Genomic DNA, 27,914 nt, shown 5'->3' with positions numbered 1-27,914 from the left:
CTGTACATATACAGTACAGTACTGTATACATTATGGGAAACAGGAAAGGGAGGAATGTCTAATTTAAGATGGTGCTTGCTCACTGCAGGGTTCTTTTTCTTTATAATATGCTGCATATGCATTAAATTAATCTGTTGCCTGCCCGGTTGACGATCAGCGACACCCTTCCAATGCAAAGTTTCAAAATCGAGGAATCTGAAACGCTGCATTCCCCCAAAGGCATCCTATGCACTCCTACACGTATCAATGCAACTCTCTCTCTCTCTTCTCTCCTCCACCCACAGCAACTTTTCCTGGGATTTGCCCGCAGCGAGCAAATCCTCGGAGCCCCTCCTCCAAGCGACTCATCGATTAAGTTGCACCTCGGAAGGAGCCGGGGCTAAGCTTTCTCCCGCCCCCGAGAAGCCGGGCTTGTGTGTGTGTGTGTCCCACACCGCTCTGCCTCTCCCCTCCCCCGCCTTGTGACACGCACATTGTGCGAGTGTGTGGAGAGGGCTCTTCCCTCGCCAGCCTCTCTCTCTCTCTGCTGCTGCTGCAGTAGTCATGGCTGCGGACGGGGTGGACGAGCGATCGCCGCTGCTGTCAGCCCCCAGCTCGGGCAACGTGACGCCGACGGCCCCGCCGTATTTCCCGGACAGCAGCCCAAGAGGTAAAAACGGCGAGGGGGGTGGGCAGCGTCGCCCCACCTTGCTCCCCGCACCCCAATCTCCAGGTTCCCTTTTCTACCCCAGGGAGGGAGTTTTATTATTATTAATCAACACATATCATTATTTGCATGCACGTTTGCCCCCCAAACTCCCTCTCGCCTCGGTGCCAACTTGGGCTACCGGGGGCGGGGGGAGAAATGGGCTTGTTCGGGTGCAGATCTGGTTCGCTGCTGGGGTTTTTCGGGGGGGGGGAGCCGCTTCTGAGGTTTCGTACCATTGCAGGGTTTTTTCTTTCTTTCCCTGCATCTTCAAGGAAAGACGGGGATTTTCTTGGGGTGGTGGAGGAATGAGTTTGCAATGTGTGTGTGTGTGTGTGTGTGTGTGTGTGTGTAGCTGCGTGTCTTTTCTCTGTGTGTCCCTCCCCTCCATCAGCCATGAGTATACGTGGTTAATGGCAAGGAAAGAATCGATCACGCAGGCTTCCGCACTCTTCGTGAGTTGAGTGGGGGGCTTTCCCCCCTCTTTTGCTTTTAAGGTGAGTGGGGGAAGGAGCAGGGGGGCAGGGAAGGCATCGGCGGCCCACATGGCTCTTGTGTCCTTGAGGGAAGGTTTTCCGAGAGCCTTTCATTCAGTCCGTATTGCTGCTCCCCCCTTCCAGTTCTGCTGATTCAGGGGGCTCTTCCCTAAAGGACAAGGTCAGGCACATAACCGGAGACGAGACTTTTGAGGCTGGGTGGGTGGGGGGCCCTCGATCTTTGATATAACATGTAAATATTCTCTCTCCAGCCTGCTCCCCACCCTCCGCCTTTCTTGATTAAATAAATACACACGCCCATCTCATGGAGTTAGTAGGGAAAGGGCTGGCTTACAATGTGAGAGATAAGGAGAGGTGATAATGCAGCTCAATACATTTTATTAAAGATTATGCAAGTGCCAAAAAGGCTCCACAAGGCTGGGATGTGCCCCTGTGGCTGGGATGCAGGCTGTGTGTGGCTTCTGATATTTAGCCAGCTGAATCTGACACTTGTGCCCTTTGACCTGGAAGCACTTGCTCCCCTTCTTTAGGTACATGGGGCTTGCCTGATTCTCATTTGTACTCTTCATATGCCCATGAAACTCATTTTGAGCACCGCTCTGCATGTTTCAGTGTGGAGATCAGCTATTGCAAACAGGTTCTGATGTGCAAGGAATTCCTTTTCCTTCTCTCTTTATCTCACCCTTGCCCTTCCACTTTTTATGATGGTGATTGCGATGCGGACGAATAGATGGTTTAAATCACACCTGGCATTGATTTGCATAACTTGATGGCTAGCTGTATCCTTAAGAGTGGTGAATAGGGAGTAGGATTCGTTTAGGCCTCACCAGATGATATGCCAACAGGAAGGGTTAAGGACCTAGTAGATCCAGGCCTCTGGTTCTGCCTGTTATTTACTCCCATGTCAGGGATGGGGAATCTAAGGCCCTCCAGACATTGTCAGACCATAGCTCCCATCATCCCTGACCACTCTCCAGGCTGACTAGGGCAGATGGGAACTGTAGTCCAACAACAACTAGAGGGCCAAAGAGTCGTCAGCCCTAATCTCTCTCTCTCTCTCTCTCTGTCTCAAGCTCTGTAACAGCAGCTAATGTTCTGTTGTTTGGTAGGCTCTTGTTTGAATGGTGCTTTGTGATTATTATTATTTAGTTGTAAAGCAGACTTGGAGCAGAATTATAATGTTTGAAAATGCATGCGACTGCTCAATGAGATAAGGGGTTAAGCCAAAACAAAAAGTTAAATTCAGGTACTGTACCCAGCAGGGTGGATTGGTTTGCAATCAAACTTCAGTCATAAATCATCAAGGAAAACGGCCACTTTCAAGTGGTTGATTTTAAATTAAGACTCTGATTTAAATCATTTGGCTTCCCCCAAAGAATCCTGGGAACTGTAGTTTGTTAAGCGTGCTGGAAGCTGTTGGGAGATCCCTATTCTTCTCTCATTTTCCAGAGTTCCCTGGGAAAGGGAAAAGATTGTTAACCCACTCTGGCCATTGTAGCTCTGTGAAGGGAACAGGGGTCTCCTAACAACTTTCAGCACCCTTAACAAACTACAGTTCCCAGGATTTTAGAAGGGAAGTCATGTGCTTTAAATGGGAATTGGATGTATTTTGATTATGTGTGGATCTGCCCTCAATGGGTTAATCTAACCAATTACATTTTAATTTACCAGAGACTATATCTTAAACATGTGTCTTAGGCCTCAAAACACTCTAGTAACCCTGTTGAACACGGTGGGGCTTGTCTCTGAGGAAATGCACATAGGTTTGTGCTGTATTTCCCATCTTGGATGGTAGTTTTCCTATTTTGGTGGAGAAACAGCTGCAACATGTTGTGATACCCATCAGAATCCCAAATCCCTTTCTCTGCTCCCTCAGTAAAAAAGAAAAAGAAAAGAAAAAACTGCAAACTAGTTGAGACTCGACCAGGCCAGGTTACTCATCGATAATTCGGCTCCTAGAGGCAGGGAGGTGAGGGCAAGTGAGGAAAGCGAAGGCCCTTAATCAGGAGCTTGCAAAACTTCTCAGAATCCCTAGAAAAAGGTTGTAGAACACTGAGTGCAAAAAGATCTAAGAGAATGTACTTCTTTTTTGTATTGCTCCTTCCTTTTCTTATTTAATTTCCACTCTGCCTCCCTGATCTCATTCACATCACAACAACACAAAGCTGCTAACAATCCAAACCTTTTGCTCATTGCAGCTCATGTGGTTTTGCTCATGTGTTACTGTCTACATAGAGGCAAAGCAAGAAGCAAGGGCTGGAGGTTATCGGTCAGAGCATTTTATTGTCAGGAACATAGAAATATGGCAGATTTTGTAGGTGAGCATTGTGGAAGGGAAAGGGACATTGGAAAGGGACATCTCAGTGGTAGAGCATCTAATGTGCATACTGAAGGTCTTGTTTCAATCCCTGACATTTCCAGTTAGGGCCTGGAGAAGTGAACCCCTCGAGAGCTCCTGCCAATCAGTGTGGACCAGTAGTTTCCAATTAGTGCAGGCACCGAAAAACAAACACATTATAACCTGAAATGGCGGGAGAGAGCTGGAAAGTTCTTGAGGCTCAAAAGAAAACCCTTTCCAAAGCCCGAAGAGGATGCCAGTGAGTCAAAAGTCCAGAAAAGAAGACTCCCAAGAACTCCAAAATTGCATGCGGGAGCTCTCGCTGTTACCCAGAATAACAGGTATTGAATTCAGTGGGGCTTACTCCTGGGTAAGTGGAGTTAGGATTGCAGCCTACGTTGGCAGCCATCACAACAGCTTGTGATATTAAAGTTCCATATTTTTCACCATGAGCTATGTGAAAATGCAGCTCCTTAGCTTCATTGGATAAACCTCAGGTTCTAATATTAAGAAAGGGAGAGAGAAGAAAACATCTATTTACTTTTTCCACACCAGGCATAATTTTTTAATGTTTCTGTAATATTCCCTCATAGGAGAGATTATTCAGGCCTCTGATCATTTTGCTTGCCCTTTTTTAAATCAAGCCCATAATAAGGAAATGGCCTCTTGACCTCTTAGTGCCTCGTTTAAAATGTTTGACCTCAAATATATATTTTTCCATGAATATTTATTTTCACAGGAAAGCACCTTTGTGTTTGATTGAAGGCCTGAGATTCAGTTAAGAGGTGATGAGCGCCACAAGAGCAAGCCTGCATGAGCCTGGGCTCACACAATTCCCTCTCCTCTGCCCTTGTGGCTGGGAAGTGGGCTTCAGCCAAGTCTGGTTTCCCTTTTAATGAATCCTTAGTGTTGCATGGTAGTAACAAACTTGGTTTGAAACAAACTCTGGCTAGTTTAATAAGGCATCACAAGCCATAGTTTGACATTGACTTGTTATGAAACACGGCAGAGTTTGTTTTAAACCAGTATCCCTGGTTCAAGCATAACCCTAAACTAGGATTTTAGCAAAAGTGAAAGTAACTCTGCTGAAATCCACCTTGTGTCTGCATGGAAGGAGGGAGCATGCAAGCTCGATGCTTTGCTCAGGCTTGGCAACATAATGTTGTGTATACAGTATTTATAGGTTTACTTATATTCACCAGCAGTACTGATAAGAGAAAACAGTATTCAGATTTCATGTAATTTAGGCTGCAGTCCTACCGCCATTTACCTAGGAATAAGCACCAATGAATTAAACCTACTTCTGAGTAGACATGGTTAGGACTGCATTTTTCCCCTAATGAGAGATGTAGAATTATATACAGTTTTTAAATAAAATAAATACCGGTAAATATGGTTTAAGTCACCTAAAACATGCATTTAAAATGATGACCTTCAAAATATTTTTAGGAACCCCGGTGTCAAGTACAAAGAAAATCCTGTGGAACATAATAGCACTCCAACTAAATGAGGCTGTAAACCTGCAGAATGTGATCTGGCAGCAACACAAAAGTGAACCTTCCCTATAGTGGTGCCAACTTCTGGAATGCTCTCCTTTCTGTGATTTGGGAGTGTACCCAAATTTCATTAAAAACTCATTTGTTTTCTCAGGCATTCTCTGACTGGTACATTGATTCTGCTACACTATACCATTAATGATACCCATAACAACTTTTTTTATTTAAAAATGAGATGGTTTTAATGCATTTTTGTTTCTATCTCTGTAAACTGCTTTGTGATTTAATTGTAATGGCAAGCTGTATAAAAAAAACCTATCTAAAGAAATAACCCTCACAATCTTCAACAGATAGGAAAGATGAAAGCCACACCTAGCCCATTATTTGGCTGCATATTTGGCAAGTAAATACTTGTGGTGTGGTCAAGCCAAAGTGAAGTACTTGAAAAACTACATGTGCTTAAAAAGTGCTAAATGTTAGCTGGATAATGCCCTTAGTGATTTCAGACAAGACAAGAAAAAAATGCATAAGCTTCCTTCTTACTAGGAAACACATGAAGAATTTTTTAATACTTAGCATTTAAATAAATATAGGACAGTAGCATTCAGTGTTAACAGGACATTCCCAAGCAAAGAAGTGTGTGTTGGTAAGCACTGGGCACTAACATACTTCTTGGGGGAAACTGCTGTCAAACATAACTATGCATGAGTGCTAGTTAGTGCATAAAGGGGTTAAGACTAGAGAGGTCTGTTCCTAGACTCAGCTAGGTCACATCACATCCCCTTACCTCTGTGAGGGAGGAAGTGAAGCTGCTTCTCTTCCTTTCTCTCACTCTCTTCCAGCCATGTAACCAATCAGGACAGATGTGTTTGAACCAGCTCCAGATTTCAGACCAAATGCCTGAAACTATAGTCAGTATTTTGTATTCCTTGTTGCTTCATGGAATAACACATGAACCAGACATTTGGATTTAGTAAGTAAAGCTTTTTAACTTACTCAACCGTATGTGCATAGCTGCCAAGTTCTCCCTTTTTTAAAGGGAAATTCCCTTATGCTGAATAGGCTTCCTCACGAGAAAAGGGAAAACTTGGCAGCTATGCGTATGTGTACTCTGCTCATTGCTAGATAGGTAAAGAGAGGGGGCAAGAATTGTAAGCAGACTAAAAGGGATATGCGAAAGGGTTTAACAACCTTTATCCCATGCTATGCTGCTGGTTAACGCTTGAGAGTGTTTCTAACACTGCTGAGGGATCTCTCACACTCTCAGAGTGTGCAAAGTCCCATGTTTTGAATCTAGGCACCCAGCTGATACTTTTGTTAATTACTCACATGTGGGTGAGATCTTTTTCCACCTCCACATTTCTGACATATAATTACAAAGCAGCTCTTTGCTTTGGCATGAACATGAACACTAGATTCTACAGTCCTGTATCTCTTCATTTTCTAATAGTTGTCCTTTTAGGAAATGAGTTTAATGTACGTTTTTATGTTGTGAACCTATTTCAGATTTTCTTCACACTAAGCAGTATAACAGATATTTTAAATAAATAAAAGTTATTGCTAACTTTAGAAATGGATTCCCAAATTAATTAACTTAAATGTGTGAAATTGGTCAGAGCATATGCACAAAACAAGGACCATGGTGCAGAGATAATAGTGAAATATGATATAGTCATTATGAGACAGTGATGACCATCCTCCAGGGATTCTCTTGTCTGTAAAAGCTTACACACAACCATGCTGGTCTAGTGAATTTGTGGGTTACAGGGGAAAAGCCTTCCTCATTAATATCAATGACAGGGGTGGAGTTTTGCGTGGATAATGAAGTGAACATGTGGCTATTGATAATAAAGTGGAGAAGTCTGAGCGCATGGTGTGGAGGTTCCTTCTGTGCAATAAGACTATAAATCTTTGGATCTGAGAAGTGATGAGGAACGTGTGACATCTCAGATGTTGGACATCCACAATGATCTGTGCCTTGAATCAAAATACTTGTGGTGCTAACAAAAACTATGTGGTTTTTACTGGACAGCCTACCAGTGTAATACTTGATCTGATGGTGCATATTTTGGCTTCCCATGTAAAATCATGTCAATTCAAGAAGATCCATTTTAAGACTACTGGATCTGACTTCTACTCAGAGATCATGCATAAGTAACAAGTGTGTGTGTGTGTGTGTGTGTGTGTGTGTGTGTGTGTGTGTGCGCTTTCTGACCATCAAGAAAGGGGAGTGTGATTCAGGAGATGGGGGAAAGACACAACCAGAGAGGGTGGTGCCCATAGCACAATCTCAAATTCCAAATGTGTTCACTTCACTGGCCTAAAAAGTGGCAATCCCACCTGGCCTTACTGCTTTTGGCACTCATACAAAGCTAGCACTTAAAATCAAGTGGGGGACTGCTTGCCCCCTGCCCACGTCCTGTATTGTTCTGAGGGTCCCCCAACCCTCTGGAGTGGATTTCTGTGGTGCATAGGAGGACACAGTGGGACAGGAGAGGTAAGAAGTGTCCATTGCGTGAGTGAAAATCTGTTCAGGGAAGTTAAAATCCAAGTCAGTAGCTGGTCCAAAGAGCTTTATAACTTGACAACATATTTGAACCCGTCCCTGCTACCTGTGCAGAGCTCCATCCATTACAACATCATATAGAATGGGGCTAGCTTCTGGATTCCCTAGCTGAAGACTAGGTGTAGGATGCTAGGGGTTTTCTGTATTTAATAAATTCACGTAATTAGTGCACAAGGAATTAAAGTTTGTCTTGATTTATGCACAATTTTAAAAGCAAGCCCAAGTGACTAGCCGAAAGACTTCTTGCTAGATAGGGCTCTGCAGCCTTGCTCAGTTAATACAAAGCAATTGTGCCACATGGTTAATTGTACACAAAAGAGACACTTCAAAACAAATTACTGTATGCTGAAGACAGAATCTGTGGAATCAGTTGAGGAGTGTTTAATTTTTCAAAAATGAAAAGCTTGCAGATGCTTTCCTCGCCTAGATGTCAACACTTGTGTCAAGGCTGAGGTTTCTCTGTAGCCATTTCGAATTCTCCTGAGCAGTGAATGCATCTAGTGGCCTTGATTGCAGAAGCCTTGTCTCTGTGTGTCCTGATAATAAGATTGCTAATTATTTTAATGGAAGCCTGTCAGAGCTGGCATATAGATGCTAACCTGCTTCATTCCAGTATCTCCTTTTCAAAATGCCGCTGTTAGTGTAATGAGTTCTGCCTTATCAGAAGAATGAGATTGTTCACATGCATTTTCTTTAAGCAGAGATCCTGCTGATAGTGATGTGTCTTCTTGCAGCTGAGCATACAGTACCTGTGTGTACTGTACTTTATAAGTCAGTGGAGAATAGGTGGCGATAATGGAGAACTAGTGATAACTACCTAGTAACAGGTAGACCATGCTATGCTTTACGCTAATTTAATATTTTAATGGTTAGCATTTACATCTGCCACATTCTCCTCCTTTCATCAAAATGGGAATCTATAATATCCCACTCATGTATCATGTGATTCCACCTATTCAAGGACCACTTACTCTTGTTATTGCTGATTAAATTGCCACTCTGGTGTGGTTCCGGCCTGGGTAGAATTTTGGAATACTATTCTTGAAAACACTGGGTGCTTCTGAACATAAGTCAAAGAAGATAGGTGTTTCCTATCTTTCATCTTTGGCTTCATATTTGACCAAGGATGAAAATGTGCACCCATTATTTAATTGGATCTAAGATAAAAAGCAGAAGAGTTTTGGTTTTACTTCTTGCTTGACCTAATTATCTCCTACCTCCGCCTTTAAAAGAGTGGCTGATTGACGTTGATAAGCAGCTATAAATCTCTCAATGTTAGTGCCAGTGGTATGAATTAAACTTTATTACGTACTTCAAGGACGCTGGAAAGGCTTGTAGCTTGTAAAACTAACAAGACTTACTGGAAATAACCAGAAAGCAGGAACAAAAGGAAAAGTTTTATGCACATTTCATCCCTGCCAGTATATTCTCTATTGAATAATACATTGACCCATCTTTATGTCTCAGGTTACTGGCAAACCTTGATTTATGTTCCAGGAAGTGTTTGAAACAGTGGCAGGATCCTTTACTAACCTAGCTTCTACTTCTGTTTACTTGTTTGTTCTAATAAACTCCTGAAGTGCTACTAACTTGGTGTTGGAGATCCTCTAAATGTGTGTTTTAGCGTGATGATCTGTTGCCACAAGATTATTGTAAGCTTGTGCTGACCTTTTGCCCAGTTCACAATGCACCTTTCTTGACCAAGCTAAATGCCACTGTTACCTCCACTACTGCTGAAGGAAACCAGGTTTCCTTGTATCGTAACATGTAGGACCAGATGGAGACTGACTGACCTGGTTCACATCTTATACTTACCATGACCACATGGATGCGCTGCCTCCTGGAGAGGAACTTGCACCTGTCTGCTTTGGCCTCTCTCACACATGCAGGTGGGAAGAGATGACAGGGCAAAGAGGGTTAGGCATTGTCTGTTTGCCTTCACTCACCTGTGTTTCCCAGTTTGAGGGGCCTGCAACAGCCTCTCCACTTGAGCCAGAAAGCAGAAAGACTCCTTCCTCCCTGTCAGCCTGGATAGCTCAGTTGGTTAGAGTATGGTGCTGATAATGCCAAGGTTGGAAGTTCAACCCCCGTATGGGGCAGCTGCATATTTCTGCATGGCAGGGGGTTGGACTAGATGATCCACAGGGTCCTTTCCAATTCCATGATTCTAAGACTTGGCTGTGCAGAGATGTACTGTATTTGAGAAGAGCTGCCACTGTTGCCCCTTGGATCAAGTTAGGACTTGCCTGGCGGAAACTTTTTGGACTATATTTGGATTCTTCAAGACATCAAGCACTGGAGAAATTTTGAACATATTTTGACGAATGTAGCTCTTCCCCCTATTTTACACAATCTGCAATATGCTATAAATTGCTCAGGTGGATTTCTTTAGGCTTTAATGCTATCAGAGGTCAACATACTTTTCTGATAACTTTTATTGCCCTATTCTGTGGAAATGGGCATCTGGGAATCCAAGCCAAGGTGAATAATAGTTTCTTCAGCCTTTTCTAGCTGGCACATCTTTTGGTCTCTCTATGCCAATTTTTGTGACTTGCAAAAACAGTTACAGTGGAAACTCGGTTTATGAACACCTCGGTTTACGAATTTTCGGTTTACGAACGCCGCAGACCCATCTGGAATGGATTAATTCACTTTCCATTACTTTCAATGGGAAAGTTCGCTTCAGTTTATGAACGCTTCAGTTTATGAACAGACTTCCGGAACCAATTACACCCATGCTTTGGGTTAAGTACGCTTCAGGTTGAGTACTCCGTGGACCCGTCTGGAACGGATTAATCCACTTTCCATTTCTTTCAATGGGAAAGTTCGCTTCAGTTTATGAACGCTTCAGTTTAAGTACTCCGCGGACCGTCTGGAACAGATTAATCCACTTTCCATTACTTTCAACTTTCCCTTCAGTTTATGAACGCTTCAGTTTATGAACAGACTTCCGGAACCAATTGTGTTCATAAACCGAGGTACCACGGTATTGGTAAACACTGTCACTGAGTATAGGCAGATACTTTTGATGTCTCGCATAAGAGACACCTTTCTGTGCTTGCAGAATTTAGATTCTGTGCATGCAGAATTTAGAGGGGCTGTACCTTAGTGGTAGAATTCAGTCCCAGATTAAATCTCTGACCTATCCAGTTACGTTTTTAAAAGCATCTTAGTAGGGATGGGAAAGATCTCTGCCCAAGTCCCCGGAGAGCTGCTTTGAATCAGAGCAGACTTAGCCTGCTGTTCCAATGGCTTTGCTAATATAGTCTCTGTCCCTTATGAAAAATATCCATATGCAGGAAAGACTCAAGTGCCGAAACCAGAACAGAGCATGAACATGAAGAAATGTATACAGTCAGCTGTGGTGCATGTACAGTACCTGGTGAAGTAAACTTTAGTTCACAAAGCTTATGCCATGTCAACATGTTAGTCTTCAAGATGCCACAAAACTTTGTTGTGCTTGAGACTATCTGTGACACATTGGTAGGAGGACACAGATGTTAAGTTTCCCTGCCTTTATCTGCTCATACAATTAGCTCCAATCTGTACAGGGAGAACTTGTAGGAATCAAATCCCCATCCCAAGAGTATGGCTAGAGTGCATCTTTCTAGTGATGTATGAAAAATAACTTGAGTTTTCTGTTCTCGGGGTTGGATGCTACCAGTTAAGTTATAGTTCGATTCATGTGGATATCATGTCAGTTGCTGGAGAAGCAGTGATAACATCCCATGATACCTTCAGCAGAAGCTGCCAAAGACTAATCAAAGCTGTTCATTGTGAGAACATCTCCTTTCTGAAAGCCGTTGTGTTGTGCTTATTGATGCTGTTCCTCATTTTAGACCTCAATCTGTGGTAAATACAGTCCGTATAATTATTAAGCATTGGCAGTGCACCTGACACTATACAGAACTTTGAATCAACATAGAGGGCTTATAGTTGACCTGTGCATCTTCCTGAAGGGTTGGTCTGATAGCTCTGGGTGCATGACTGACCTTTCCTACCAAGGTGCTGTATTATAATCAATTGCTCCTCTTTCTGTTCCTTGTGATTTACACCTCAGACAAATCTTCACAAACGCATTTGAAGCTGGCAAGCAAATTCTCCAGAAGATAAAGGACCTGTTTTTGCAAAGGAGGTTAGAACAAAGGTTTTGTAGGAGAAGTGAAAAGTCAGTTATGTTTGGAGAAAACACTGCATAGGGCAGAGGGATGAGGGGCTTTAAACTGTTGCATAAAATAAGAAGGAAGGGCTGTTTGGGAATCAGTGAAGCTTGTAAGGAGGGTTAGCAAGGAAAGTTTGGAAGACTATTTTTGGTATAAGAACAAGCAAGTATATGTCAGGAAAGCAGGCACTGGAGTGAATGAGAGGCACAGTTGGCAGAGCCCTGGGAAGGAAGGAGACGTCAAGGGTCTTGGACAGAACCTCACACAAGGCCTAGTAACAGGAACATTTTGTACTGTGGGCAGTTCAACCCCCCCCCATCTCATTTCACTCCCCCCCATCTCATTTCACTTTTAAGTTGTATACCACCTTTCTCTATTGCTATAAACAAGCCATTTTACAACAACAAAATATACAATGAAGATCACACACCTTACGATAATCTGATCCAATACAAAATGTCATAATAAAAACATAACCTTAACATAAACTCTGCTGGGAGGACTCACCAAACAGCCTCTGCTCTTGTGTCCATGATTATCTGTGGGGTTTGGATGGACTTTGCAGGTCAGGTTGGAGCTCCAGGAACACACAATTCACTTGTAGCCCTACAGAAAGGAAAAACTCTGGTGTATTGAAACCCTTGCATGCCCTCTGATTTCCCCCATGCTCAGTTGTAAACTTATGTTTTACTCACTGTTCTTCTATATATTTGGTGGGGTGGTGGTGATGATGGCAAGCATTATAAAATCTAGGCTTCTCTTTCTAATTTCCTATCAGAGTCTACAATGCTATGTTGCATCACAAGGTTTTTTTAAATCATTTTTTGATATTAAGAACGGAATGAATGTTTGCCTCCTACACCTAACCCTTCAGTAGTCCAACTGCCTCCCTGCTTGTAACTGTTTACAGTATTGCAGAAATGCTTGCAGTGTTACTGGAGCTGTTCTGTCACATCATATTGCTTTCCAGCTTAGTGATGGGATGTCCTTGCAGCTCCTTTATTCTCATGCCCTAGTTTTGTAACCACGTGTGGTGTGCAACTTGGTGGAGAAAAAGAAGCTGCTTCAGCCATTCATGTAAATTGAGGGGAAAGGGTGGTTTAAGGTAATATTATACCTTTGTGATACAAGGTGTTGGAAATGGAGTGGTTTTTTGGAGAACGATCAGGAGTTTATTCCTGATAGCATACGGTATTCAAATGCTCAGAAAAAGGACATAGTTCAGTCCTCTTGGGACAGTATGAGTTCAGAATGGAAGATCATATACTAGCATTGTTTGTTACCTGTGATTATTTTTGTGGAAGAAAAGCCATATTTATTTTACCAAAAAAATCTTTGTTTTGTTCCCAATTGGGGTACAAGCCAGGAGGAAAAAAATACATGTTTGCATTTCTTCTCAGATTTACGGTAGCTCAGGGGAGAGCAAGGGAGCACTTTGGTACAATGACATGCCTTCAACAAGGCTATTTGCTTTCTGAACTGCCATTTAATTTGTGAGCTGGGAGGAAGAATTGAAATTTAGTTAGTAGATGAATTAATCATCTGTGAGATGTTACCCATTCTGCCTTAAGAGTAATTTGGCTTAGTCCGCTCGCTTTTTCCTTGCACTTCCTTTTGCTGAGATTGACAGAGAACTGAGAGGACTACTTTAGTCCCTGTTGTACTTGATTTCAAGTGAAACAGTATCTTGATTTCGGCAGTTGTCTGTTCCTTGATTAAAAAGTGTTGTTTGTCATAATGGACAAGTGGGTTATCTGCAAGGTTGGTGTTATCTATTAGCTTCATGTTGCCTGTGCAACTGCATTTTGGGACACTCAGGACAGACCAAAGGAAGTACTTAACACAGCACAGTTAAACTATCGAACTCACTAGCACAATAAGTAGTCGTGGCCACCAACGTGAATGCCTTTAAAAGGGGTATACACAAATTTGCAGAAAGTAAGGTTATCAGTGGCTGATAGCTTATATCTTGCTTGTAAATAAGTGGTGAAAGTATTATTGCACTCCTATCCTGCTTACAGACTTCCCACAGACATTTAGCTAGACACTGTAGGAAGAAGATGCTGAACTTGCTGGGCTTATAGTCTGATCCAGCAGAGCTCTTGTTACATTCTTATGATGCTTTGCCTTTCATTTTATTGCTAGGATTATTCTCCAACCCTTTCACGTGTTTGCTTATTCTGATGCATTTTACTTTTCATCCTTTCCTTGCAGCAGAACTCCCGCCACCGTATACCGCCATTGCCAGCCCAGATGCCAGTGGCATTCCTGTAATAAATTGCCGTGTGTGCCAGTCATTAATCAATTTGGAAGGGAAGCTTTACCAGCATGTTGTCAAATGCACAGATTGCAATGAAGCTACGGTAAATGACTTTGCAGGCTTCTCGCTCTCGTGACATGTTTTATTATGCCCTTTCACAATAGAAGAGACTCACATCGATGTGACTGCTCAGCAGCTGAGAATTAGCATGCAGTATGAGGATCATTTGGATGCAAGGAAAGCCACTTTGAGTAGAAAACAGTAACCAGATGATGATGTGACTAATTCATAGGCGCTACATTTATGGAGATAGTAGTTCCCATGGCCTATAATTAAGTCCTGAATGAGTAGCTTCTTTATTTGCAGTCCAGTCCAGGTATGGTCAGTTTCTGTATTCTGCAGTGCTTTATGCAGATCATATAGTTTGCCAAACCACCATTTTAAGAGTGTAAAATCCTGACTGCCTACTATTATTACTAAAATAGAAGAGAAAGAAAAAAGAGCATCTTTTGCTCGCTCGTATTAACAATAAAAATTAATTCATCAATCCTGACTTAAACATGCACGTTAATAAAAGCAGTCCATATGTCCAAATAGATAGCCAAACAAGAATGACAATTAGAAGATGCACTTTCAGATACAGAAAGGGGAGTGAGATCTTTGGACCGCTGGGTAATAGATGGTGGGTGTTCATTCTTTGAACCTTGAAGTATAAGTCCCTGTGCAACCATAGGGGCTCATAGCAGCAGGAGACTCTTCCAGGTGGTTCGCAATTTAGCGGAACCACCTGCTCCATCCGGGCCCAGTACGGGCCACATGATCTCCTGCAATGATTTTGCAAAGTTTTTTGCAGATAAAGTCGCTCAGATTCGGGAAGAGGTAGACTCCACCGTGGGAGCAGGGCCGGGGCGGGGGAGTGCTAGAGTCCTGTCTAGTCAAGTTTTGTGGGATCAATTTCAATCTGTTACCTCCGAGGATGTGGACAGGCTGCTTAGACGAATGAAACCAACCACCTGTCTCCTTGATCCTTGCCCATCCTGGATTATAAAAGCTAGCCAGGAAGGGCTGGGCGATGGGCTTCGCGGGTTGATAAATGCTTCTCTCCATGAGGGAGCCTTCCCAGACCCGCTGAAAGAGGCGGTTATTAAACCGCTTCTTAAAAAACCATCTTTAGATCCGGCCAATATGGCCAACTATCGCCCAGTCTCAAATCTTCCATTCTTGGGCAAGGTGATTGAGCGAGTGGTTGCGGAACAACTCCAGGCACGCCTGGAAGAAGCGGACCATTTGGATCCCTTCCAGTCAGGATTCAGGCCTCATCATGGGACTGAAACTGCCTTGGTCGCACTGGTCGATGATCTCCGGCGGGCTAGGGACAAAGGTAAGAGCTGTTTCCTTGTTCTGCTGGATCTCTCAGCGGCTTTTGACACCATCGACCATAACATCCTTCTGGACCGTCTAGAGGGCTTGGGAGCTGGGGGCACTGTCATGCAGTGGTTCCGCTCCTTCCTCCTGGGGCCGTGTTCAGAAAGTGGTGGTGGGGGATGAGTGTTCAGACCCCTGGGCGCTCACTTGTGGGGTGCCTCAGGGTTCTGTCCTCTCCCCCATGCTTTTTAACATCTATATGCAGCTGCTGGGAGAGATCATCAGGGGGTTTGGGCTGGGTGTCTATCAGTATGCTGATGATACCCAGCTCTACCTCTCTTTTAAATCAGAACCAGTGAAGGCGGTGAAGGTCCTGTGTGAGTGCTTGGAGGCGGTTGGAGGATGGATGGTGGCTAACAGATTGAGATTGAATCCTGACAAGACAGAAGTACTGTTTGTGGGGGACAGGAGGCGGGCGGGTGTGGAGGACTCCCTGGTCCTGAATGGGGTAACTGTGCCCCTGAAAGACCAGGTGCGCAGCCTGGGAGTCATTTTAGACTCACAGCTGTCCATGGAGGCACAGGTCAACTCTGTGTCCAGGGCAGCTGTTTATCAGCTCCATCTGGTACGCAGGCTGAGTCCTTACCTGCCCAGTGACTGTCTCTCCAGAGTGGTGCATGCTCTAGTTATCTCTCGCTTGGACTACTGCAATGCGCTCTACGTGGGGCTACCTTTGAAGGTGACCCGGAAACTACAACTAATCCAGAATGCGGCAGCTAGACTGGTGACTGGGAGCGGCCGCCGAGATCACATAACACCGGTCCTAAAAGACCTACATTGGCTCCCAGTACGTTTCCGAGCACAATTCAAAGTGTTGGTGTTGACCTTTAAAGCCCTAAATGGCCTCGGTCCGGTATACCTGAAGGAGCGTCTCCACCCCCATCGTTCTGCCCGTACACTGAGGTCCAGCTCCGAGGGCCTTCTGGCGGTTCCCTCATTACGAGAAGCCAAGTTACAGGGAACCAGGCAGAGGGCCTTCTCGGTAGTGGCACCCACCCTGTGGAATGCCCTCCCACTAGAGGTCAAAGAGAACAATTACCAGACCTTTAGAAGGCATCTCAAGGCAGCCCTGTTTAGGGAAGCTTTTAATGTTTGATGGATTTCTGTATTTTAGAATTTCTGTTTTTTTGGAAGCCGCCCAGAGTGGCTGGGGGAACCCGGCCAGATGGGCGGGGTATATAATAATATTATTATTATTATTATTATTATTATTATTATTATTATTATTATTATTATTATTGGATCTGCTCCTGTAATCCTTATATTAAAAAAGTTTTTGTTTAGAGGGCATGCTTGTAAAGAGTGAAAATATTTTCAGTATATCTAGGGAAGAAGAATTATATTTGAGTTCAGACATACAATCCTTATGGAGTCAGAGCAATAGTCTAGTCCAGGGGTAGTCAACCTTTTATATCTACCGCCCACTAATGCACCTTTCTTGATGGTAAAATTTCCTTACTGCCCACCAGTGCTCGATGTAAGGCGGATTCAGCTTGTGCTGTAGAACCCCCTACTGCCCACCTAGAATCCTGAAACGCCCACTAGTGGGCAGTAGGGACCAGGTTGACAACCCCTGGTCTAGTCCAATATTTTGTTACAAACTTATCATGAAAAAGTCGCTGATCGATTTTTGCAGGCTCCTATGAACATAATAATAATTGTATCTAAAACAGTTCCTCCTGTGAACTGCCTTGATAACCTGTGGTTATTTGAACCAGAATACATTGCCATATAAAATCATTAAATAGACAGACCTCTCTTTTTTCTACTCTGTGTGTGTGTGTGATGGTGGGAATTAAAATTAACTTGCTTACATTTCTATCTTTAAAAACCAAAACAAAAAAACCTGGATATAAAGGAAATATAAAAACATTAAAATAAATGCACCAAGTCCAAAAACTTTCTGTACTAACACGTAACTGGCTAATGCTGGTCCAGCCCTTTGACACGTAAGGCAGTATTCGATGCACTTGTTCTGTAGGGGCAAGGATTTACACTTGTGCAACAAAACTTCCTCTCCATCTCATCCTGTGCACAGCCTCCCTAAATCTGCTCCAGAGGGTTGGGGAAAACCCCAGAGCAGATTTAGTGGGAGGCGTGTATGCAGGGAAGTTCTGTTTAACAAGCATAAATCCTTCCTGTAATGGGGATATTTAGCACAGCTTTGAATGCAACCCATAATACTTATGTGTAATTTATGCTCATGTGGCTGGCATGTGCACCTATTGATAGGATTATAATCTTAGTTATTGTTTCTGAAGTTTGCTGTAGATTTTTATCGCTGTTATTTAATTGGTTTTGTTTTGTCCAGCACTTCCTTTAACTTGTAGTTAAAGTAGTATTGGTATGTAAGGATATATATGCATGTAACAACTGTTTCCATGTGATTTGCACCTAACAGTACCATAAACAGCTTGTGGGGTCCAAACACCATCCTGTGCTCTGTCCATCCCCAGTGGCATGCTGCCTGTGGTTTATTTTTTAAACATAGAAGTACATATTTTTTTGAACTCCATGCAGTCTGTTTTTCTTTTCTTAGTAGAATACTGTAATGTCCTGCACACGAGCTATTGCCCTAACACTTCCCTCCCACTGTTGCAGTTTTTTTTTCTTTTGACTTTTTAAACTGGATTGTTCATATCCCATGCCCTCTTCCACCTTGACTAATATTCATCACATTTCTGTTTTTTCCCCTCTCCCTAACACTGAAATGGCCCAATAAGTATTGGCATCCTCCCTTTGGCCCCCTCTATTTCAGCCTTGTAAAATCTTATCATTTCTGCACATTTAGTTTTTGCCTAGTCTCAGGATTGCACTCAACACTAAAGAGTGAATGAAGAACAAAAAGAAAGCAAAAGAAATGTAAAAAGTGTTCTAACAAATAGGTGCTGGTGCAGACCTGTCTTAAATTATTTGAAATATCGCCATGCTAGAATCAGCTGCTGTGCATTGAATATCTATGTAGTTTTCCACCTTGAGTTTTAACTTTTCTGTTGGTCTGTTTAATCACTGTAGAATATTTTTCTTTTGACAGTCGGTACATTATATATGTAATTGCTTTTTCTTGTTTTGTGTAGCCAATCAAAAACCCCCCTTCAGGGAAAAAGTATGTTAGATGTCCATGTAATTGTCTGCTTATCTGTAAGGATACATCACGGAGGATAGGATGTCCAAGACCCAACTGGTAAGGGCAAACCAAATTATAATTTGCTTTTTCTCTTTGGTTTTCACACACACAAAAATGGTCTGACTAGTGTGATATAAATAGCATAAACAATAAAAAAGAATACTGCCTCTGGCTATTTCTCTGTTTAATGTTTCACATAAATTTGTGGCTGCTAACCTCTGCAGAACTAAATCAATCTTTACCAAGGACAAAGAAGAAAAATAACTTCTGCTTCTACTGTGCTACCCATCATGGGAAAGACATAAAGATGGGTGCCTCTTGCACGAGATAAAAGGCAAAAATATCATATTTGATATTAGAAATGGACCAAGTAAAGAAGTGGCTGCAAAGGAACCATTGGGTGCATTTAAAGCGCACACCCAATGGTTTCTTAGCAGGTGGGGCTTGCATTTGGCACATTTTTAAATTTTGTACCAATTACATGCCCCACTGGGATTGGTCTCACTGAGGAAACTTATGAAATTAGGGGCTGCAATTGGCACCAGTTGCACTGATTGCCACTGGCTGCAGCTGCTGCTGGGATTCACTGCACTCCAGAGTGCCTGGTCAGGAGCGCCCCCCCCCACCAATCCCTGGCTGTCAGTGCTGATCAGCTGATTGGCCCTGACTGCTGCACCTGCTGAGATTGCCGGCAGGGGTCTTTTTTGCAGACCAGCTTGGTACTTTCGTGGGAAACTGCTAGATACACAGCTATTACAGTATTGTTACTGCCTAACAACTACAAATAACCCATCTTTTCTCCAATAAACACTTCTTATGTATTGAACGTAGTCAGATTGGTTCCAAGTGTTTAGTATTGCAGTAAAACAAAATGAAGAAGGGTAAGAAAGAGGAAGGTAGTTCAGTATATCCAGGAGAAACACAGTAAGTCAATATATTAGTGCACACTGCTGTTTTATGAAATGCCTGATCCTACATTGTGTTGCTATAGGAGCAGCAGAACGTAGGATGTATGCTAGGAGCACCAGTTCAGAACTGTGTAACACCTTACTCCGTACTTCCAGTACAGTAGTAGGAGTCTCTGTCGCTTCCTGCCTCAAGGACTGCACTAGTTATTGATGCTGCCGCATTGGTGACATTTGGGGAAACAGTGGGGCTCTGTACTGCCCCCAAGTACCCATTTGCCTCTACAAATAATGCATCCAAGCACTAGGGAAAGGGTTCAGCCAAGGAGTAGAATGGTGGCTTATCTGTGTAATGGTACGGAGCTTAGATAGTGCATACATTGCTGCTTTAGCTTTGTGGCCATTCAAGTTACGAGGTGGTAGGGTTGCTTGAGAAAGACTATGGCTTCAAGGCAATGTATTCAACTTAGATATCAGTGCCTAGTGAGCAAGGTGATATATTTGAGGACTAATGCATAAAAGTATGCATTTCTACAACAAAGGTTTGCATTGTAACCTTATCAGTTTTGCCATATGTTTTGTATCTTAAAATGTTGCTTGGGGTTTGATGCCAGAACAGGCCCATTTTAGGCGGGCCGAATCGGAACAAGCTTTCATTGTTGAAGATATATGGCTAGGGAATACCCTTTTTCTGTGCTGTATACAATGACATGATGGGTTTACTTTTCTCCATACAGTAGGCGAATAATTAATCTTGGTCCAGTTATGTTGATTCCAGAGGAGCAGCCAGCACAGCCTGCAATCCCTGTTCAGCCAGAAGGTACTAGAGTGGTGTGTGGGCACTGTGGAAATACATTCCTGGTAAGTAGAGTCCAAATACCTTATATGAGAGGCATCACTATTTGTCCTCAAAGAACCAACTCATTTCTGTCAAGCATTGGCTTCCTAACTCCATTAGGATATTCAGCCTATGTTTTAATTTTCTCTTCTGCCAGTTGCCAGAGCTGGTCTTGATGTCTGGGGTGGCTGTTATTCTTAGGGTTGGTTCCCTAATAAAATGTTAGCTTTTCATCTAAGAATATGGTTTTTCTTCTGTCTAGATGGAAATGCTCAACCTTGGCATATTCAGTTAAGATAATTAGGCTGTAGATAATGTAAAAGTCCTCTTCATAAGCTACTCACAGTCAGTGCAGACTATAATGGGCTATTAGATGGACAAATAGTTTGACATGGTATAAGATCTCTTCTGATGTTAAGACTTTAAACCATTTCCTTAATCATGCCATGTTTAGTTTCTGGTAACTTTCTTCAGTTGCCCTTTCCTCTTGAGACCATTCTCTGTGGAAAACATTGCAGACAAAAGGGGGTGATCTTGATCAGTGCTTGAAGTTGGAGGAAAAAGGAAGTGGGATGGTTTTGATTTTTATTATACCAAACTTAAATTTAGCCTGTTCTCCATTAACCATCTTTAACTGCATAAGCTGTCTGCTAACAAGTTTGAATTAGTGCATTCACACTCCGATACTAATTATTTCCATCATTACCATGAAAAGAACAGAGTTGCTATAATGGAAGTTAACACCATAAATGTATATGGCACAATATTAGGCACTACAAGGCATAATATTAGGTTTTGACGTACCAGCAAAAAGTTTCTAGATATTTGTATTATGGAATTACCTGCACTAAAATGCCGCAGAGGCAGGGCAAGAACTGTAGTCTGCATGACGATGCCCCTTACCCAACCATTGTTTTATATTAATTGTCTGCATATGACATTAAGTGTAGGTATGCTGGTCATCGTTTGCCCAAAACAGCCTGGCACGCCTAATTCTGCTCATGGACTGAAGGTTGCCTATCACTGGTTTATTGTGAATAAGCTGTATGCTGCTCTAAAGTTCCTGTGGCACGCCTCTCTTGCTCCAGCTGCTAACACACCACAGACAAAACTAGTTAAGACTCTGGCTACCATGTTGTCTGAGCCCAGATTTGTGAAGCTGAAAGTTGGAAGATTCAGGACAAACAGAAGGAGGTGCTTCTTATACACTGCATATTTAAGCTATGGCATTTGCTCTTTCAAGGTGTAAGGATGGCCAACAATGTGAAATGCTTTAAATCGGGATTAGACAAATTCATGGAGCAAAAGGCTATTGTTGTATACTACCTCCAGGATCTGGGGAAGTGTGCTTCTGTATACCAGTTGCCAGAAATCAGATGGTGATATTGCTGTTGCACTCTGGTATAGCTTGTGTTCTTCCCACTGGTTGGCCACAGTGAGAACAGGATGCTGGACTAAATGGGCCTTTGGTATGATTCAGCAGAGTTCTTATATCGTTCTATTAGTGCTAACAGCAGATTCAGTAGGGGTTTTTTTTCATTGGGACTGCAGTTTTGAGTGAAAAGGTCCTGATCCAAGCCAGAGACCACATGGTTTTTTAAATAAACATATGAATTGGAGGATGAAAAACTGCTAAGGAGTACCAACAATATAATCCTAGGGGGTGCATGTGTCTAGTTTCGAAGGAAGAGTAATAGCTGCATTAGTGACATGAAAGTGCTACTGCCATTTATAAACAGAGCGTATAGTACGTCAGACAACCTAGTAAGCAGCAAGTCATGGGAAATCGTTTTGTAAGGAAATCCCAAACCACAGAGTGTGGGGATACTGCTTGCAAAAGGGCATCCCAGTGACGGAAGGAAATGAGGAATAAAAACTAAGTGAATCATGAGAAGTAAAATCTTGTGCTGTGATTCCCAGTGACATTTAACACGAAGCAAAATAAACAGTTTTCATACTGGCATTTTTTCAACACTTCCTTTCTTATTTATTACAGTGGATGGAACTGAGATTCAACACTTTGGCAAAGTGCCCACATTGTAAAAAAATGTAAGTTTCAACAAGTGCTTCTACTAACGTTGTTATTTTGGGAGATATATGTATTTGAAATATAATCCCTCAGTCATTGGACAAAACATTTGTAAATTCTGATAATGAATGTCAACTCACCCTTCTCTTGTCATTTCTAATTTTCCTTAGTCAAAAACTATTGAAAATTATTACTAAATTGGAAATGCTTGGATATAGAGAGAAACAGTTGCTGAAAGAAATATTAATTTCCTAATTAGCATGAAAGCGAGTAAATGAAGAGCAAATAAGTTTTTGTTATGAAAAATATGCATGCTACTTTCTTTAATGCAGCAATTTAATTAAACTAGAAACTAATAAAAAGCAATTTATTACCTGTTTTGATTATTGTTATGATGGTCATTTTGATAATGCTTACAGATTAACCTGATAGAAGTTCTTACTGGAACACTTCTTGACGATGAACAAAAAACAAAACAAAACAGTATCAGTAAGAGAACAGCCTTCCTGGAACAGTAGCAATGACATCTAATAGTGCTACTAAAATGAGTTTGCACTGTATCATTCTTGCAATTGAAAAGCTCTGAAATAAATTTTGCTTAATTTCATGATGCTACAGAGACTGAATGGTTGTGTGCACATTTTAAAATGAAGCTATATTACAACTTTCCAGCTGTAATTCAGAACAGGAATTGCATCCAGATTCCTATGCTACTTTAGTGACGTGGTACGCTTGTGGTGGTGTGGAATCTCTTGCCATACGGACAGAAGAGTGGTGAAACACAGGGTAGGGAAGTAGTGGCCAGACAGCATCTGTGAGCCCAGTCCAGGTTGAAAGGGTACATGGCTGAGCACGAGTGGGTGTGCGCACAAGGGTAAGAGAGAAGGGAAAGGAAGGGGGGAGCTGATGGGGGTTTTGGAGTGAAGGGTGACATGGAATGATGACATGGGAAGAGGACTAAGGCACAGGAAAGACTTGGAAACTGCTTGGTTCAGGTATACCTTGTGCGAGGTGAACACTACTTCCTTCCACATTTTGAAGCCATTTAAGTGAGGGAGGAACAAAAAATGAGCAAGGAAAATGAAGAGTATCAAGATAGTTCTTGATAACTGGGCTTGCTGCAGAACTTTCTGTACTTGGTACAGATACATAATTTTAACCATGCTGGAGGTGCAAAATAGTTCAAACAACATGACATGTATAAACAGTTTTGTACATGATGATAAGCTGTGTGCAGAAAACAAAAGTCACCTATGAAGCTCATCTAAATAATCTACAGAATTTTTAAATCACCTTATTACAGTAGCTTTATTTATCTTAGTTAAGTATGGACCAATGGAAAGCCCCGGGCACCAAGGTACAAGCCTCATTAAGTAGTACCCAGGGGACTTCATCTTTTAGTTTGAAAACTTTGAAATTACTTATTGTAGTAAATCTGCATAAACCAGGCAATTAAAAAGCATTCCACCTGCAATAATTTTTATTAATTTTTCCAAATATCTTAATAATATTATTCTCCTTTAAATCTAAAGTTAATTTGGATAAGAAAAAGCATTCCAGCAACATTAAAAAATAATAATCAGTCACATGCTAGGCTCATGAGCCCTTTCTGTGCTTTTAGTGGAGTGTTCGAGCATTTGAACAATCACATGACAGCTTACAGATATTTTTTTTTGTTAGCAATGTTGTTGCTGCTTTGATTGGGACATCTGTAGCCTTCCTTGCTCCAGAATGTGGTGTAACTTTGAAATCCAGATTGAGAATAGACTCTAACAAGTTTAAACTCATGACTTCCATCAGGGGAGATGTAGAAAGTATACCCTTTAATGAATCCTTTATAAAGTCAGAACTGTTTGTTTTGTTTTTTAATTTTCGCTGCGGTATACTGTTTGTTTGCAGTTCTTCTGTTGGATGTGCACTTCCACGAAGACGGTGTTGTGCATATATTACAATTGGAATGATATTTATCTTCATTGGAGTTGGATTAACTGTGAGTTAAAACCTATTTATCTACTTGCACTTTTTGGCGTGCTTTCGAACTGCTAGGTTGGCAGGAGAATCTAAATTAAATCATTAATGGTATCCTGCAGTTGAACAGAGCTAGTGGCATTGTTGTAGTGGTGCAAAAAATTGGGACTCTTTGCTAATGCGTCCTAAAGGAATTCATAAGCTAGTGTGTACCAAAACGTATTTTTAAAGCCTCATTCTTAAATTTCAAATTATCATGCATGGCATCATAATGCTGCAAGATAATCTCAGAATGAAAATGGAAAATTTTAATTTTTCTGTCATTGGGAAAGGCCCCTACTGTGGCCAAACTACACACTGCAACAGCTGACCGATGTTTTCTCCCAGTGGTATTCCCCAGTCAAATTTAAATTGGACCCAGTGTGGTGATTTAAAGCAGGGATGGGTAGCTTTGCTGCATGTCAGCTGGGCAGCTCAACAAAGCCCGCTGCCCCTGCATGTCAGTTCTGCAGATTGAGGTACTCACCCCGATTTAAAGTGTCAAAGGGTACCATATTGAAGCACAGTTGGGGAAAAGGTAGCAGGGGCAAGGATTTTGTCTTGTACATTCCACACACAGCTCAAGGAACATGTGGTGATGGTGGATCTATGCTCAAATACCTGGCTTGCCAGGAGGGAGATATTGAATAGCTTTCAACATAGTCATTGGAGATTTTAAGTAACCTTTCTTTTGCTTAGATAACTTCTGCTGTGATTTGTACACACAGATGCTCATGCCCTTGGTGATGTCAGTCTAAACAAAGAAAGTGCAGCCAGTGTGTCTTGAATGCAGAAAAAATGTGGTTCCTGGCTTCCTTAAATTCTATTCTGATCACGAAAAGGATCAATAGCTATAGAGTTACAGTTATGTCCATTTTCATCTATTTGTGCCTTGCTGCATGAATTCTCCCATGATACTTGGAACTGTAGTAGGACCTTGCTGCACTGATGTAGGCTACAGTTTTATACACACTTAACTTAGGAGCATGTCCGTCTGAACTTAGAAAACAAGCATATGCAAGATTGGACTGCAGATGTGCATGGAAGTACTTCATTACTCCTGGGAAGCTGTGACCTAACTGTGAAAGGGCAACGTCCCCCAAAAGATTTTATGGTAACTTTATAGTGCACTGTTCCCAAATGAACAAAGTTACATAAGAAAATATATATTGACCCAAGAGGCGATTCCCCACATGGTCTATCTATGCATGAAAATACAGTCCCTCGGCCTGAAGTGAAATGATTGCCACATCCCATAGTTGCCTTTGACTGGACTCAACCGTCCAGGGGTCCTTTACCTTTTACCTATATACAGTATCTTATGAATGGAATTTAACCCATTGAAGACAGCAGCAGGAGGGGGTAATTGCTATATTGGAAAGCTCTGTTAAAGGCAAGGCTTTGAGGCAAGAACTCTAGCAGGAATCACAAAGTTCCTCAAAAATGGGAGCTGGAATATTAGATTCACCCCCTCAACCAAAGTTTTTCTTTAAGAAGAGCAAGTATAATCCAAGACAATAAATGTAAGTTGTAAAATATAGCTTTAAAATGGTAACTTTTTAATGTCCAATTTAATATTTTATTTCACAATTAAAATACAAAATTTGTAGTGATCAGGGTTGTATTTATTGTTACACTAAATATGATGGCAAGTACGCCTCCAGCAAACTTGTAGAATTGTTTATGGTGTAATTATTATGAACATCTCAGTAAGTCTGACCAATCCTATACCCTATACTTCCATTGTTTAGAATGTAATCGGTGTTCTGTGTCTGTTGGAAAACAGCATGTTCTTTTGGATAAAAACTACATTAAAAAATTCCTGGTAACTTTCCGAGTATGAAATGCAAAATAACTTCTCTCTATGGCAATAGATTTCTGATGTGCTAATAGGAAAAGGCTATCTATGTCCCAAATAAGTTAACGCAGAGCAGATTGGAATTGCTTCAGAAACCTATAAGGTTGTGTTATTTTTTCCCCTTTAAGTATTAATTTTATACAAATTGTTAATGCTTCACCTTAAAGATTTAAATGATACTTATTAATTGTTCTTTTTATTTTTAACAGGTTGGTACGCAAGATTTTGCCAGAAACTTTCATGCCACTTATGTTTCTTGGGCTATTGCTTACCTCTTAGGTTTGGTCTGCCTAATTCGAGCCTGCTACTGGGGAGCCATAAAAGTCAGTTATCCAGAACACAGTTTTGCATAGACTCCTTATGCTTTCTTATAGAAAATGGATTTCTAGAGGGTCTGATAATATGAACTGAGTAACTTAAACTTTTTTTTTCCTTTTAATGTTTCCATTCTGTTACAGATAGTTATAAGGCTGGGGATCCTTTAAGAACAAATGTTCATTGCACTACATTATATGCAAATAATTTGTTTTGCTGCTAGATTCCCAACCTCTGAATACTAAAGCTTTGTTTACACTATCATACATCTGTCTTAAAAAGTACTGTTGAATTCAATTCCAACTACAGTATTCTTTTACTATATTAAACAGTCTGTGCCATTTGAGATGAGTATGTAAAAGCAAGGTGTTTGAGTTTCTACAATTGCTTCACATCAGTTTGTACACTTACAAACTGTATCAAAGCAGCCTGCTTTAAAATTTTAAGCAATAAGCATTTTGCTTTAACTGCTTACTGTAACTTCTACTTAAGAACAAAAGGATCTTACTAAGTGTGCATCATTTTGAAGAATGGAGCTTTTGCTAGGGCGCCACCATTTGTAAACACAGTATGCTTTCAAATTTCCAAGTCAAGGTAGCCCATCTTAAGAAAAAAGTTAATTTAAACACAATTAAAATTCAGCTTGGGTAATTTTTTCTTTCTTTTTTTCAAGGACCCTGGCACTTAATATTTTTTATCTTTTTACAGGCAAAGCCATGATTGAATTAATGGAACTTAATTGCTAGCAATTTGTATGAGTTCCTTTACAGGGTCTAAGTAAGGGAAGCATTTGATATGACTTGTTTTATAAATTTAGATGACTATAGGGTGATGTTGGGTTACTTCTCAGTTTGCTTGGATTGTGGTTTATTTTCCATAATAGGAAAATAATTTTTCAGTCACTGCAAAGGGAAATATAGCTTTACACTAACTAATAGGAAATGAAATAGAGTAAACAGTTACTCTGATCATTCCATAGATGTATAGCTGGTTAGTATAACACTGAAAACTAGTTGAACAATACAACAACTAAAGATGATTTTTTTGAGGTCACAAATAAATTATGGGGACCAGTTATTGCACTGCCCATCTTTGAAGTTTTACACAAAGTGTTTTTTAAAATTCTGAAGGAATACCCTGAGCCCTTTAGATTACAGTAGTCCTTAGATAATGGGAGTTGAGGTTAGATAAATGTGAATGTTTCAGGGTTGTGCATAATATTTTCAATGATCTATATTCCTGTTTGGGGGCAAAGTGATGCTTGGGTGAGGATTTGGAGCACAATAAATGTATCCTTCAAACTGTAAATGAAAGTCTTTGTATAATGTTAAATGTACAAAAGCAGTAGCTCAGGATTACCATGTACCTTTTAAAATACACTAATAAAGATTATTATTCAAAGCTA

General features: G+C 41.4%; 1 protein-coding gene across 3 annotated transcripts; it reads left to right on the top strand.

Annotated features, from left to right (window-relative positions):
• Positions 1 to 341: 341 nt before the first annotated feature.
• Positions 342 to 27,914, top strand: PIP4P2 (phosphatidylinositol-4,5-bisphosphate 4-phosphatase 2). Of its 3 annotated transcripts, XM_088675692.1 has the most exons (8): positions 342 to 649; positions 13,960 to 14,108; positions 18,508 to 18,614; positions 20,200 to 20,323; positions 22,297 to 22,349; positions 24,229 to 24,319; positions 25,341 to 25,450; positions 26,404 to 27,914. In XM_088675692.1, exons 1-7 carry the CDS (start codon positions 544 to 546, stop codon positions 25,413 to 25,415), a joined length of 705 nt encoding a protein of 234 aa, XP_088531818.1. In that variant the 5' UTR covers positions 342 to 543; the 3' UTR covers positions 25,416 to 25,450; positions 26,404 to 27,914. The 3 variants fall into 3 exon arrangements, with proteins under 3 accessions (XP_088531818.1, XP_034981276.1, XP_088531817.1); XM_035125385.3 differs by lacking the exon at positions 25,341 to 25,450; XM_088675691.1 differs by lacking the exon at positions 25,341 to 25,450 and having other exon boundaries at positions 373 to 649; positions 13,963 to 14,108.

This window comes from Zootoca vivipara, chromosome 8, assembly GCF_965207765.1.
Source record: "Zootoca vivipara chromosome 8, rZooViv2.hap1.1, whole genome shotgun sequence".
NCBI lineage: Eukaryota > Metazoa > Chordata > Lepidosauria > Squamata > Lacertidae > Zootoca > Zootoca vivipara.
This window is presented reverse-complemented; position numbering and strand designations above follow the sequence as displayed.

Bases quoted from the DNA above. Each gene is read 5' to 3' on its own strand.
- PIP4P2 (XM_035125385.3), top strand. From the start codon at position 544: ATGGCTGCGGACGGGGTGGACGAGCGATCGCCGCTGCTGTCAGCCCCC. The intron at 14,109-18,507 runs GTAAATGACTTT...TGTTTTGTGTAG, and splicing joins CAGATTGCAATGAAGCTACG to CCAATCAAAAACCCCCCTTC. The intron at 22,350-24,228 runs GTAAGTTTCAAC...GTTTGTTTGCAG, and splicing joins TGCCCACATTGTAAAAAAAT to TTCTTCTGTTGGATGTGCAC.